This window comes from Maylandia zebra, linkage group LG10 (assembly GCF_041146795.1).
Source record: "Maylandia zebra isolate NMK-2024a linkage group LG10, Mzebra_GT3a, whole genome shotgun sequence".
Classification (NCBI taxonomy): Eukaryota; Metazoa; Chordata; class Actinopteri; order Cichliformes; family Cichlidae; genus Maylandia; species Maylandia zebra.
In genome coordinates, this window is record NC_135176.1 from 10,112,012 (window position 1) to 10,126,845 (window position 14,834).

Here is a 14,834-nt window from a genome sequence, read left to right on the forward strand (position 1 = left end):
CCCCACTAATTATATTACCTACTAACTCTGTCTTGTATAAGAAAGAATGATACAGGCTGAAGTTGTGGGATAAGCATTCAACTCTTCTGAAGATGTGGGCTGAAATAAACTTTAAAGGGAGCAAATGAAATGATGTCACAGAGCTGCAAGAAGTGCATGTGCTGATAACATCTACTAAAACAGAGCAGGCAGTAGGGAGAGACAGAGCGCGCGAGAGAGAGAGCGAGAGCAAGAGAGAGAGAGGGATACGTTTACACAGCCAGGTCTGAGGAATCAGTACATCTATGTTCAAGGAAGAAGTGTTGGATCTGACAGGTGTTTACGACAAACCACGTGAGGTGAGGCAATAAACATTTCTCTTTTGTGGTTGTTGTTGTGATCTTATCTGAAATGAGACAGTGCTGAGATGAAGGCTCTCGCAAAAAGATAAACTTGATGTTTCTGTAGGACACGTGTGTGTGTGTGTTTATACCAAACGGATGTAGGGATTTGATTTATTTGATTTTTATTCCTATTCAGAGGATATTAGCTGGCATGTAGGCAGCTGGCAGTATATGTATAGGGCAACACAGAGATAAGCTGTGGGCAGGCATGCTTTTGCATGTCACATGTGAGTTTTAAATGTGGATTATCAAGTTAATGGGTTCTATTTTCTGATTTTGCTGACTTCATACTTCAGATTCAGATTTGGGTAAATGACAGTAGGGCTTGCTGATATTGCAGTAAACATGTAGGAGTTGTTCCGAATGAGCCACATGAAATTAAGTCTGTGTCTCTGAAAAGACATGAGCCGTGTCCCTAATGAAATCAGTTTACTCTAAACAAGTTGTAAACAAGTAGTAAAAAAGCAAAAAGCAGAGTTTCAGAAGACAAGGCAAGAACCCAGTGCCACTGGGCAAAAATTATAACCTCTTCTAGGATTTCACTTTGACAAATTCCCAAATGATTTACCAGACTGCTCTTCGTGGTTTCTTTTTTCAGTTTTTAAATTATTGAACTATAATGGTCCCTCCCCCTACTCGCTACATTCTTCTGCCATTCCAGCCAAGATCTTACTCCCTCTCATTGTTGATTTTTGGTACCTTCGTTAGTTCCATGATCAATTCAGGTTCTCTGACCACTGTGTGCACGATTGCTGCTGAACAGAAACATATTACCATTTCATTATTTTCAGTATTTAGTATTTATTTATTTATTTATTGTCATTGTCAAGAACAATGAAATTGCGTTTGGGGCTTCCATACAACCCAAAAAAAAAGAAGAAAATAATAAATACCCCTTAAAACCCAAGTGTACATATTTAACCCAGTGTGACTCCAATGCAATAAGGCAATCCTTAGCAATAATAATGTTCGTAGAAATTCAGACAAAGACCTGAGAAACATGACAAAATACAACAATGCAACCCATTCAATATTATTGTACTGTGAGATATGATATCAGATATGATAGTTATCTATTTAAGAAAGGGGGGGGGGGGGGGGGGGGGCAGGAGGGGGAAGAGAATAAAGATATGATGCACCAATGCAGACCAGTTCATTGCTATTAAGAAGTTGGATATGGTTATTGTCCGTGAGAGGGGGGCAGAGAGTTCAGGAGCCTCACAGCCTGTGGATACAGGCTGTTGGCCAGTCTGGATGTTCATGAGATAGTCTGGAGTGCAGAATTGAAGAAAGAATTTTCATGTGGTAACTGTTAGTAAGCAATGTAGTATGATGAGCTAAAAGAGGCAGCATTACTTGTGGCATGTAGTTTGTAGTCATGCACAGAGTGTTAGCCTGACATCAATCCGCACATCCGTTTGTTATAAACACACGCACGTGTCCTACTGAAACATGGTGACCACAGATTATATCCAACTATTCACATTGCAGGGAACTATTGTAAGTATTACTTGGCAAGCTTATTTTTTTAATCTTTAGGCTTTTCTTCCTTTTATTAACCTCTTGCTAAGTGAAAGTTTGACAAATCAAAAATTGTTTGAAATTTTTATTTATTTATTTTTATTTTATTTGTTTGCAGATAAAATGTTGCATTTCACCGGTTCTCTCTGTGCGTTTGTAAGTCAACAAAAGTGCAAAAAAATGGAGACAAACATCAGTGATTTTTATTTGAATTTCTTTCCTATTAAATCCTCCCTGACTTTTTATGGCCTATACTCAGTAAAGCCTGGTTATTATGGCTGTAAATGACGGTAGCCAGATTACTAAACCTCTGTCTGTGCTGAACAAACATAGTCCCCATGGAAACAACACGTTTTTATCCCCGAGGGAAATCCATCGAGATGATCAAAAACATTAAAAGCTTCGATCCTCTGAATGGCCAAGTACAGGTGAAACAAAGGCTGCTTTAAATTCATTAACTTGAAGCATGAGAAGACAAATGGTAATGTCATGATTTGAAATAATGGCCTAGTTATGAGTTGATTATGATACAATTATATTATTATATTATTATAGGTAGTTCTTAACTTCACATACTTTACAGGAAAGAAGAAATAATTACATTGTAAGTCAATTTGATTCGTGATTAAATAATAGCACCCAAATTTTGGAGGAAAGGAGATACAAATTATACCGTAAGTAATTTTAAGTACTGCATAAATATTTTTAAGTACTGCCTAATTTGTTTGTAATTGTGCGAAGAATAAACCACCTTACATCTTAAGAAAACTGTCATTTTTGATAAACTGCACCTTACCTAACTTTCAGGTATTTACTGTAAAAGGAAAGGAGACACTCATTTCCTGTACACTCTTCTTATGTTATGTTATGCTTGAACAGTATTTGTGGAAGAAAAAAATTTAATTTAGAATTTTGCTCCATCATTATGAGATCTCCAAAGTCTGCAAATGCTGAGACTTATCACATTTACACTGGTAAATTTAAAAGAAAATCAAATCACGGAATATCCATTATGCACATCATCATATGGAGGAACATTTAGGTGAGGGGCGTTGACATTTTGTGTGCTTTTTTTTTAGAAGGAACACTGTTAGCAGAACAGTATGTGTAGGGATTTTTTTTAAAAAAAAAGCATTTTGAAGAGTATTGTTCACAACTGTTGCCTGTGAAGCCAGAAATATGGATCTGACTTTCTTTAATTAATTAATTAAATTACATGAATCTATTTTATTCAATAGGGATTATGCTTTTTAGATAATTTGCAGAAAATTAAAGTGAAATGACAAAAAACAGTCAACTATACATACGTTATAATGATTAAAAAATGTTTAAAAATTGTTAAATTAGAATCTAATTAATTAATTTTTAAAAACTGTGATTTATTTTACACCAAACTTTGATGTTTACTGTGAAAAATTCTATTTGGCTAATTTAATTTGATTTGAGCGATTTGGTTTCATTTAGAAGTGTGTACCTAATGAACCTTTCTGAAAAATGCCGACTGTCAAAATTTTGATCTACAATGTTTTAGAGATGCCATTCACTATAGGCTATAATAGGCTATGGCTGTATCTAGAAATAATAACTTTCTTCCTGAAAATATAATTAAAAAAAATAATTGAAAAACTTAATTAGCTCTACCTACATTTACACCTGATTAGTCTGTGTACCTAGCATGTTCCTGAGACAAAACCTCGTGACTAAATTAATCACATATCCTCTCTTCCAAAAATAGGATCTTTGAACACGGTTGTCAAAAGAACAATAATTATTCTGTTATCATTACTTATCATTCTATTATTGTTGGAACACAGCCATAATTTCCTCCACCCCAATATAAACACCATAACGCGATATCTGTTCTTATTATTTTTGCATGTTTGCTGTCGCAGCATGAATTACATTCTGTTGTGAAACCCCTGAAGAGGATCTGGATCGGTGCCACAAAACAAAATTACCACAACTGTAATCTAAACATGAATGAACAGTTTGTCTTGGTAAACATGTCATAAAGTTGAGGCTCTGGTATCTTACGTTCTGTTTAAACCATGCTCACTAAATATTGCATGTGTCTCTGATGTTTGTCTAAGGCCAAAAAACAAAAAAACAAAAACACTAGCGATGAAACAGTCTATGATTGTAGCTATTTTCATGTGTCTAATTTCTATTTTGAATGAATTTAAAAAATGATGCATGGACAACACATGAAGCATGACAACATACATTATACAGATGTGATCAAATTAAATTAACTCTTACAGGAAATTGGTTTATGTTGCTTATTATTAAACTATGAGTTGCATCCATCAGCACTGGCTCAAGGCAGGGCAGCTGTCAAACACGCCAAAGAAAAACAGCGCGAGTCTGTTCATTTAGGGTTTTTATATTTTCATACTGTAAAATTTGATGTAAGTCGGGATTTTTTTGTCTTTTAAAAGTCCTCCCATGCTTAAAGAGCTTTAATGTTTATGTCTTCTTATACCATTAGACTTATACTATTGTCTTTTATGACTGCTTTAATATCTTGTTATGCATTACGCTGATGGTTGTGCATAATATAGTGTAGCTAGTAAAAATTTGCATCTAGGGACAGTTTTTTTATTTCTATTTGTTGTATATTTTACAGCAGATCTGGCAGTTATGGATAGTGTAACATGGGGAAATGTCAGTGTGGGTGTCATTACTTGGGTGCATTTCTGTCTATAGAGGACTCCTCAACTGGATGTATTTGTTTATTTAACAATATAAGGCACAATGCAAGGGTTGTATACATTTCTCTGGTCTAAGTTCTATGAGTCACGGTAAATTCAACATGATTTTGTGAAAGAAAATGGAAAATGTTATTGTGGAATGCTTTAATATGTGTTGAAAAAATATGTAACTTTACTTAGCAGTGTTACAGATTCCCTGGGAGGTCAAATCCAAAGTCAGAGTAGAGATCAATTTTCTCATTTCTGATTTCAACTGAGAACATTTGGTCTTAGAACTGCATTAGTAGCATAAAAAATCAAAAACCAAATCTTTTATGAAGATTTATTTTTTATTGGATAGTGGAGGAATGAAGATGAGACAAGAAAGTAGGAAGAGCACGCAGAGAAAGACATGCAGAAAAGGTCCAGAGCTCATGCTGCATTCAGTGTGTAGCATATGATCGCCTGTCAGTATTGTAGTCCACTGTCTTATATTGAATTATTTATATTTTTATGGAAACCTTATTACTTAAAAAACAAATTGAAGTGACACTATTTTATATCTACATATACACACCTAATGTCAGGATTTGTATGCAGCCCTGTGCATAGTTTGCTTATTTGTCATTTTCTCAGTGACCATCTGTGGTATATTGACCTTTAACAGCGTTGGACTTGGACTTTTTCATTAAATGACAGAGGGATAAACATGTTTCCTTTTTATAGCTTTTTAAGTAACCCCATTGTTTTTGTTTTTCATCAGGGTCATGTTTACTTCAGAGGCTGTGGCAATGTGAAACAAGAGAAGACTATGAAGGGCTTTCCATACAGAGATAAACCTTTAAACCAGACTGCTTCTATGCACATAGATACCATGGAAAAGACAGTCTGAGGGACCTGACAACAGCTGAGAAACTTTGGAGATAAGCAGATGAGGCATTTTCAATATTTACTACTGAGGTACTGGCAGTAGCACTGTTCCAGTGCCAGAGAAGGAGTGCATCATGATCGCCACAGCACTGCGCTGGCTCATCCTGGTGTTTTTCATCATTCTAACCATTGGTGGTAACGTGCTAGTGTGTTTGGCTGTAGGAATGAGCCGTCGACTATGGAGAATTGCTAACTGCTTCGTGGTTTCGCTGGCAGTGACAGATCTCCTCCTTGGCCTACTGGTGCTTCCCTTGTCCGCCACTGTGGAGCTGCGCAGCGGGGAATGGCCGTTTGGAGAAGCCCTGTGCAACATCTACATTTCATTAGACGTCATGCTGTGCACGGCCTCCATCCTGACCCTCCTAGCAATCAGTGTGGACCGATACCTTGCTATTTCAGCACCCCTTAGCCACTCCCGGAGAGTTACACCTCTAAGGGTGACATTGGCTATCATCACCATCTGGGCTATGTCACTAGCTGTGTCCGTTCTGCCTATCCACTTGGGGTGGAACACAGCGGACTACAGGGTTCAAAACTTAGCCTGGGGCATGGGGGATGATGAAAAAGAGGGCTACTACTGTCAGTTTGGATGGAATAACAACTATGTTCTTCTTTATGCCTTTGGCTCATTTTACCTGCCTCTGATGGTTATGTGTGGAATGTATCTTTGCATATTCAGGATGGCACGAGAACAGGTCAGTGTTTATTATGATTTTGTCAAAGGTCATTACTTCAAGGCTTACATTTCTTTTTGAAGATGTCTGGCCAACTGCTATAGAAATACATATATGAATAAAGATATTTTTTTGTTTTTTCAGTGGACATTTAAATGGGATTTATTTAAATTCATATTGTCTTGTAATTGTAAATCCTTGACTATCAAATCAGTGACTTGGTTAAGTCCCAAGATCTCATTATCTTTGTCCCCTGGCTCTCTGTCCTTCTCTTAACCAATCTTTTCAGGCTAGGCGAATTCGTGCTACCCTGCCATCATTTGCACGTACAGCAACTGCAGTAATAGCCCGAGAGCACAAAGCTACAGTGACCCTGGCTGCAGTACTTGGGGCTTTTGTCATCTGTTGGTTCCCTTACTTCACCTACTTCACCTGGATTGGAATGAAGGAAAAGACAAACCCGCCTAATACACTTCACTCCGTAGTCCTGTGGTTGGGTTATTTTAACTCTACCCTTAATCCAATACTTTATCCAGCCTTTAACAGGGATTTCCACAGAGCCTACAGAGAGCTGCTTCACTGCAAAAGACTATATCGGAGAAAACTGCACCTTAACGGTGTATCGGTAAATAAGCGATTGACCTTTACCAATGGAAAAAGACTTTCTCAACAGTGTGAGGGACAGATAGACATACAAGAAAAAGACACAGAGGAGAAGACCCTCACGCTACAAATGGGAAATAGTATTCCTGATGAGCCAAGATGAAATGCTATGGATGTTGTCTCCCCAATAGAATCTAGAGTTCCAGCAAAATATTGCTTACTATTACTCACTCAAAGTAAAAGATTACCCAATGGTTTACACTGTCACTCATTTCTAGATGATAGATAGTGCCAAAGTTTATGCAATCCCAGGCACAGTACAATAAATGTTATATAAAAGTTTTATTAATGATTAATAACACTGTTATTGGAAAATAACATAAATCTTTACATGTTTATTTTAAGTTGCACATTTTTCTTTGGTTATAATAGTGTTGGACTAAGACAGAAGTTTGAACTGCATGTTTTTAACTGCTGTCTTCAGTGTAGCGAAGTTGATCTGAGTCGAATAAATAGATGACTCAGTAAGCTTCCCAGAAAGCTGCATGGAGACATGTGTAGTTAAAAGTTTGCAAATTGTTTATTTTTAAACCCTCCAGCCCTGCTATTCAAAGTAAATAAGTGACCAGCAAGTTCATTTGATATGTGCAATATGTGTATGAACCCAAATAGGACAAACAGAAGGACTTCCTGGACACTTTTACAGATTAACTGCAGTTGAACAAGATATACTTTTTAAAGAAAAATATGAGTTAAGCTATGATAACGACCAGCTCTTTTCTTTTATCTTAATGGACATGAGCTACATCATTATAGCTATGCTGCCTTTATGTATTATAAATACATCAACAGATGAGATCACTTATCTGCCATTATAGACAGAAGTGAAACTTATGCACAGTGGTGATATAGACTACTGTAAAAATCAAATCTACGTAAATCTAAGCAAAATGTATGATTTCTGCTTACATTTTTAATTTATAATGAAATTAGCACAGCAAGAGATTAATGCATTCAGTGTATTTATGAAGCATTCTCATTTCATGTTATATTTGTTATTTTTATTCCATAAAAGTATTTTTATTAATTACCTCCTAACTCTACCAAATCAAACATTACTCAAAAGTAAACTGTGGCATGAATGTTGTGAATATTTTACAGACAGTGTGCTATATACTGAATAATGCTCTAACATGGTTTTATTTGTGTCTTTGAATGTATGAAGAAGATTGTCAGTGGCAAGCTGGACCTTACTGCACCAAGCACAGCTCAGAGTGAGTGTTGCATGTACAGCTTCCTGCACGTAGGTGCTGTGGGAGGTTTCATTGGCATTTCAGAAGGACAAATGTTCTTCCTGCAGGAGAAACATAAACAGAGAGTCATGAACATTTAATAAATGGGCTTTCTTTCCTGGACATTACATCTGTTTCTATGCATTATATTAAACTGTTTATTTATTACTGCAACTGCAGAATGTGCAGCTTTCTCTTTGTCTTTTCAAAATCTGAAGTGAGTGAAGTGAGAGATATGCTCTTGTGAATGTTGATTATAATCAATATTTGTTTGCTTTGTGTGTTTAATTGGAAAAAAATGATAGCTGAAAACATCATTCATCAGAAAATTAATGAACTGATCCTTATTTTTTAAGCTCTGATATGTATCTGTATGTATAATGTATATTGCATTGCTTAAAAAATACATATTATAAGTAAGTACAAATAACTTATGCAAACAACAGGTTCCATTCTTTAACAGGATATACAAATCTAACTTAGTCTGGGTTGTCTGTGCTGCAGATTAACTAAACCAGACTGAATATAAAGGTCAGAAAGACAATCAAGATACAAGAGTGCTTTCTGTAGTCATCGGCATACATGATGGGACCAAATTGTAATTTTTCATTGTGATTAAGCTGATGAAAAAGCCGATGCGTCATCATGGCCTTTATGAAAACGCATCGTTGGCTCAGAAGTGCTCTAATCCAAAATTTTTACTTGCCTCACTATTTATTTAAGGCCTGATACATTTGAAACCTTTTATAGTCTCAGATGTGCAGTCCTTTATCTCTGTTTACCTGTGTATCGTCAGTTCCAGCATTACACCTCTAGGGCCGAGGATAAATAAAATTAAATGTCCAAAGAGCAGCACTTTTATCTAACTGTCAATAGCTGGATTATTATAGCTTTGGAGTGTGTCTCTGTGCGAACGGTTATTTGTCCACGTTTATGTAACACCGCACATACATGTCACATCACATACGCGTAACAGCAGGTCTGCTGTTGAGGATTGCCATTTCAGCATCAGTTATCTTTGTAAATAAAATTCTCTTTTACCAGTGTTTAAGATGAACCGCTGGGTTAAGGGCACACAGTAAAAAAATTTAAAGAAAAGAAAAGAAAAGAAAAGAAAAGAAAGAAAAAAATGTGTGTCATGTCAGTTTCACTTTGGCACAAAATGTTAAATCTCATTTGTCTGAAACTATGCAAAAACCATCATATGAAACTATGAAATTCTTTAATAAGATTGAGTTGTTGTTAATTGCAGTTATTTTTTTGGTAATGATCTTTCAAAACAAAAGTCTATAACTAAAGTAAACAATTTAATATGCTGTGATTCTGGCTTGAAGTGGAAACTTGAGTTAACTGTTAGTTTTAGTTTTAGATTTCTTCCTGTTGAAAGTGAGTTTTTCTCTACTGCTTGCTCACAGGGGATGATCTTATTGTTGGGAATTTATTCTCTGTAATACTGTAGGGCATTTACCTTACAGAATAAAGCGCCTTGAGGTGACTGCTATTGTGATTTGGAGCTACACAAACTTGAATTTAGCCAAATTCAAAAAAAAACAAAGCAAGATGTAGTTTTTTGAACCCATCATTTACAAAGGTGGAACCATGTGTCAAAAATGACACAACACAAGCTTCTGAATGACCTGATATTACATTACATTGCCAAAGGATCAGTCTCTAATTAATCCACTATAGGATTAGTTGGGCCAAAATAATCCTATATAGTGGATTAATTCTTTTCATAGGAGTATATTTCATAGCTTCACCCTGAGTGGCTGAGCAGGCATGGGAATAGTTTTCAGAGATGATTCACCAAGATCAACTGGGGTTTTTTTTGTTTGTTTGTTTGTGTTTTCTTCTAGATGCCCATATATCAGTGAAAACGTCAGTGAACAAACCATATATTTCCAGCAGGTGGCAGTGTTAGCCAGCTTTCTCTCTGATGACTTGTTTAACATCTGAAGCGTATTTGCTTTTCAGGCCTTAGTCTTTCTCCATGTGGCACAAAGCAAACATGCAGAAATCAACAATTATGGATTATTAAAATAACAGTAAATCAAGGTACAGTCTGCTGATTGTGGTTATATCTCTGCAATAACTAATATCAACATATTAAAAAGAGCGCTCTGACAGCATAATGCATTGGACGAGGAACAGCAGTCAGAGGCAGAGTTTAGCAGGTCTTTAGGATTCATTAGAGACCACTCGAGTCATTAAGATCAGAACCCTTCTGGAATGTACCCAATGTGCAGCTTTGGGATTAGAAAGAGACAAAGTGAGTTTTTTTATTATTATGATTATTATTATTTAATTAAGATCCGAATTGACTCTCCTTAGGTCAAAGATAAGAAAAGAGAACTAATAGAAATGATATCAGCTCATACAGTTTTTTGTTTTGTTTTGTTTTTATGTGAGTCTAAAAATTCAAAAGCGTTCTCTAATTTTCACATAGTCTGTGCCCAGTCGCTGCCATTTGTTCATTTATTTGGTATCTATCTGTTTATTGTCTTGGGATTGTGATAAGAGCATTTAAATATCCTCATGCATTATGCAACGGAGTAGGAGGAGAAGGTGGGTGGTGAGGTGAAGAAAAAAATAACTTAAAATAAGATTCCTTTTCTGGTTTCAGTGCCATCATGAAAGTCTGCATACGCTTGCTAATACTGCCTTTGCATGTGATTGGAGGCTGTTGGCTGGTGTTTGTTAAGTCGCACGTCCTAATTGTCCCCAGTAGACCCAAACAGGACAGCAGCTGCCATGGATAATTAAACAAATTTCTTCCGCAGGCTGCACTGGGAGTTGACGGAGGTTTTACAATTGTTTTAGAATTAACACATAAAAGTGAAAGAACTGCTCTACGCTATACGCTTCCGATAACAACCGCACTCTGCGTCTGGAGCCTAATCTGGAGCTATTTTGCGTTTGCACTGAAAAGGTTGTAACACGTGTTTGTGCTGTGCCTTCCTCTCTGATGCAGTACAGGCTTTCTTTGTGGAGTCAGCACTTCTGTTCTACCTACATTAGTGTCAGCTGCAGCAGAGGAAGTGCACAGATTTGCAGCTCTGTGGGAGAGCCGGAATAACTGTACAACTTCACAGGTTTTGCTTTTAGGTTTAGAAGTACTGAAAATGGGATAAAGGCATGTTATTAATAAAGTTGTGTTTTCTTACGCTATATCAACATTCTTTTCTTACTGTAGCAGCTTACACAAGATCGTCTTTCTTTATGTTTCTGTCTGGTTTCTGACGGACTTGTGCGTTGACAGAGCAAAAAATAAATAAATAAATAAATTTTTCTATGTATACTCCATTTGCCATCGTGGGTCTGTGTGTATTTTTGTATGCCGGTCTAGCTTTTGGCTCTGCTTCTTATCTCAGCTCCATGGCTTCCCACTGTTCTTGTCACTTCGCATCGTTCCATGCGCAGATGACTGCTAAGCTAAACTCCTGTAGAGATCCAGGAGCTGGTTTGTCTGAGCATGCTCAGTGCGGGGGCTTGGAAGACTTAACATCTGAGTGTGGGAGGCAGCACACTGCTGCTGCAGGGGTCAGCTGTGCGGATGCCTGCACCCAACAGCAGTTGTTTTCATACTGACAGCACTGAACAGATAACCCCGAGGAAATGGCAAAAAATCTGTAGCTTCCCTCGCCAGGATCATCAGAATGAGTGCAGGAAAGAGCACCGGGGGTTCGACTTTCAAGCAATTTGATTCAAAATATGCACTATTTGAAAAAGCCTTCTTTGTGCTTGAGGAATGTGCTTCACTATGGCAACAATATTTTCTGCCAATATGTGACAAAGTATTTCATCAGTTCATTTATTCAGATTCATACATCACCATGGATACTATGACCAAACCAGTTCTTCTCTCTTCAACTTCCTTTGGCTTCTTTTTAGTGATCTTTGTAGAATATTGCTGCCAACATTTTTTTATGACTAATGTCACTTTTGCCTGGTACACAATGATAGATCAAATAATTGGTTTGGGTTATGACGTTGATGAAGGGCTGTACTAATAACTATGCCACAGAGCACACTCTCTAGAAGTGGTGCAGAAATTAGACCAGTGAATTATCCAAGTTCTATGTGTGTTGGCATTGCCATGGCTACTAATGGTCTCTGCGGGGCAGACATGATTACAATGAGTATGTGGATGAAGCAGCAGACGAGAATGCCAATGGGTGACTTTCTGGATTCGCAAGGTGCTTTGCAGCTTTGTTGGAAAGCACATCTAATGATAAAGCAACCTGTAAAGAAATCTCATAACAGAAATTTGTGAACTTAACATATCTTTTATTTCTTGCTGGCTTCATAGACTGTATATAAGACATGGAAATAGCCACCATGACATAAGCCACTGTGTTGACTGAACTCTGATGATTAATGAAGATGAGGGCTGTTTCCCTATAGACTCCCATACAATCAGAAGTGTTTCTGCAACCAGCTGAGTTGTCCCTGTCTACCCATTAAAAAGAATGGCAGGTTTAAAGCACTTTTACGCTGACTTCTCTTTTCAGCTTGTAAATTACTGCAATTTTGTTGCTACTGTGTCTGACAGCTAGCTTGAGTGCCATCCATTAAATACTCCATATCCTTTCTGTAATTTTCACAGAAGTGTCCATGAAACAAAGGCTGGAACTTGTGGAGGAGCAGTTGTTGTTTGCACATACAGATAAGGCTGCAGTCTGAATGACTGAAGGGAAAGAAGCAGGTTTCTGAAACAGTTACAATCTCCAGACGGCACAAAACATGGTAGAAAGGAAAGTTGCAAGTCACCCTGTGATTTAACTGATGAGTTGTCTTTTGCTAATCATAAATCTGAAGACACTGAAGAAGAGCTGAAGTGTACCATAAGCAGCTTTTAATAACTCCTTTAGAACTAAAGCAAGAAAAGCGTACACAGAAATAATGGGGAGGATACATCAAATCTTAGATGCTGGATTAGCATTTTCACCACTTCCATCTTGGACCAGCAGTGTGTGAAACTTTTTCTCATTCCTGAAGACTTGTCAACCTCAAGTTGCTAGCCAATGGCCATGGATAATCCTCCATTGTGAAAGATAGTATAACCAAGAATTAATAAATCTGACATTTTTTAATAAATGTGACATTTTTGGGTCACCTTAATCCAGTGGTTCCCAAACTTTTTTTGCTGGGCCCCCCTTTATTTTACATGAAAAATGCCCCCCCCCCCGCGTGCACACACACACGCACACGCACTTACACATCCTCCAACCACACACACCCATATTCTGCTCCATTGCGGTTTATTTCACACCTCAAACATTTAGTAAACAATTAAGCAAATACAAGTAATCTGCAGGTAGTAATAAAATAAACTACTAACTCTTTTACGCTACGTCCACACCTACAGGGGTATTTTTGAAAACGCAGCTGTTTCGTCATTTTTTAAAACTCCTTTTTTGCTTTTATGTGTGGACGAGGAATACAGAGTTCGTCACGCAACGTCAAAGGTGTGTGCCTTTTGTTATTGTTTACATGAGATAGATTGCAGAATGGCAGATAGAGACGAAATACTGTTAATCTGACTGTCTTCAGGTTTTACATGCAGTTACTGTCCCTCCATTTACAAAGGCAGAGGCCTCACAGTGTGATTATTTTACGTGTAGTTGTTTTTTTCCTGTGTAATAATATTCAACATTGCTATCAATACATTTTTTTTAAAAATGCCTCTCTGTGCAAAATGGGTTTAAAAACATAAACAGCTATGAGATACTGTTTGTCCATGATTTGAACCGAGGGAACAAATCGTGGCAGGATCAGCCTGATGTTATTTGTATCCCACTGTAACTTTACTGTGTAAAGAGCTAACATCTCCAGGAGTAGTTAGTCATTACAACAAGTGTTTGTGAACTAAAAATCAAGAATGTGGGATACTGTTTGTCCATGATTTGAAGAGCCCAGCGGTGCTCCTGACGAAGGGAAAACCAATTCTGCAGGGGAGACCTACCTTTGCACTTGTGCAGGTGAAACCAAAGGGAAGATATGCTTCACCATATTTTCTAGTCTTTGGCTTAGAATGAAGTTGGTTTGGAAACATATTCAGCTATGCTTCATCTCCTGCTTTGCGTTTCTGTGGGCGCCCAGTGCTAGCAGTGTCCAAGCATTTTGTTGTTTTCCTGTTATGTGTGTTCTTGTTATAATAACGCATTATGATACTGCAAAAAGTGCCTTTTCATATTTTCTAATTGAATTTTGATTGCCGATATCCTCCACATATTCTTTTTGGCAATGTGGCCAGCTCTGTGCTTCTATTTTTACCATGCCACTCTTTGAGTAAAGTGCACCTCCCATGGGATCAAAGCAGAATTGTGCGAACAACCACCTCAAGTCACGAAAGCTATGGTCTTACTTAAGCTTCCTTTATTTTATTTATTTATTTATTTTCTTTATTGTACGAATCTATTGATGATGACATTTAGGATGAAGATAGTATCAGACAGAGACTCACAACAATATTCCACTGACCTTGGAAGATAAATAGAATCTGTAAACATTAAATAAAGACGAGACAGGATGGGGGGGGGAGAAACACAGACAGAGGAAGTACTGCGTCATGCTCTCCCTGAGCATTTCCCCAGGTCACTGGAGTGAGAAACATAAAGCTCTGTCTCCAAAAGCAAACTCCCAGGCTTACATAACCTGTTTTGGAGTCATTTGGAGATAGAGTAGACTACTGTGTGTTGCTTGCTTGAAAGTGAATTTGGCACAGAGCGTGGTTCTGTC

At 37.4% G+C, this 14,834-nt stretch overlaps 1 protein-coding gene across 1 annotated transcript; it reads left to right on the plus strand.

The window, feature by feature from the left end:
- The first annotated feature begins 221 nt into the window (after positions 1-221).
- hrh2b (histamine receptor H2b) lies at positions 222-9,652 on the plus strand. The gene is made up of 3 exons (XM_012920788.4): positions 222-338; positions 5,358-6,219; positions 6,488-9,652. Exons 2-3 carry the CDS (start codon positions 5,599-5,601, stop codon positions 6,962-6,964), a joined length of 1,098 nt encoding a protein of 365 aa, XP_012776242.2. The 5' UTR covers positions 222-338; positions 5,358-5,598; the 3' UTR covers positions 6,965-9,652.
- The last annotated feature ends 5,182 nt before the right edge of the window (positions 9,653-14,834 follow it).

Excerpts from the sequence above, each read along its gene's own strand:
- hrh2b (XM_012920788.4), top strand. The coding sequence starts at position 5,599 with ATGATCGCCACAGCACTGCGCTGGCTCATCCTGGTGTTTTTCATCATT. Across the intron at positions 6,220-6,487 it reads TCAGGATGGCACGAGAACAG|GCTAGGCGAATTCGTGCTAC; the intron begins GTCAGTGTTTAT and ends CAATCTTTTCAG.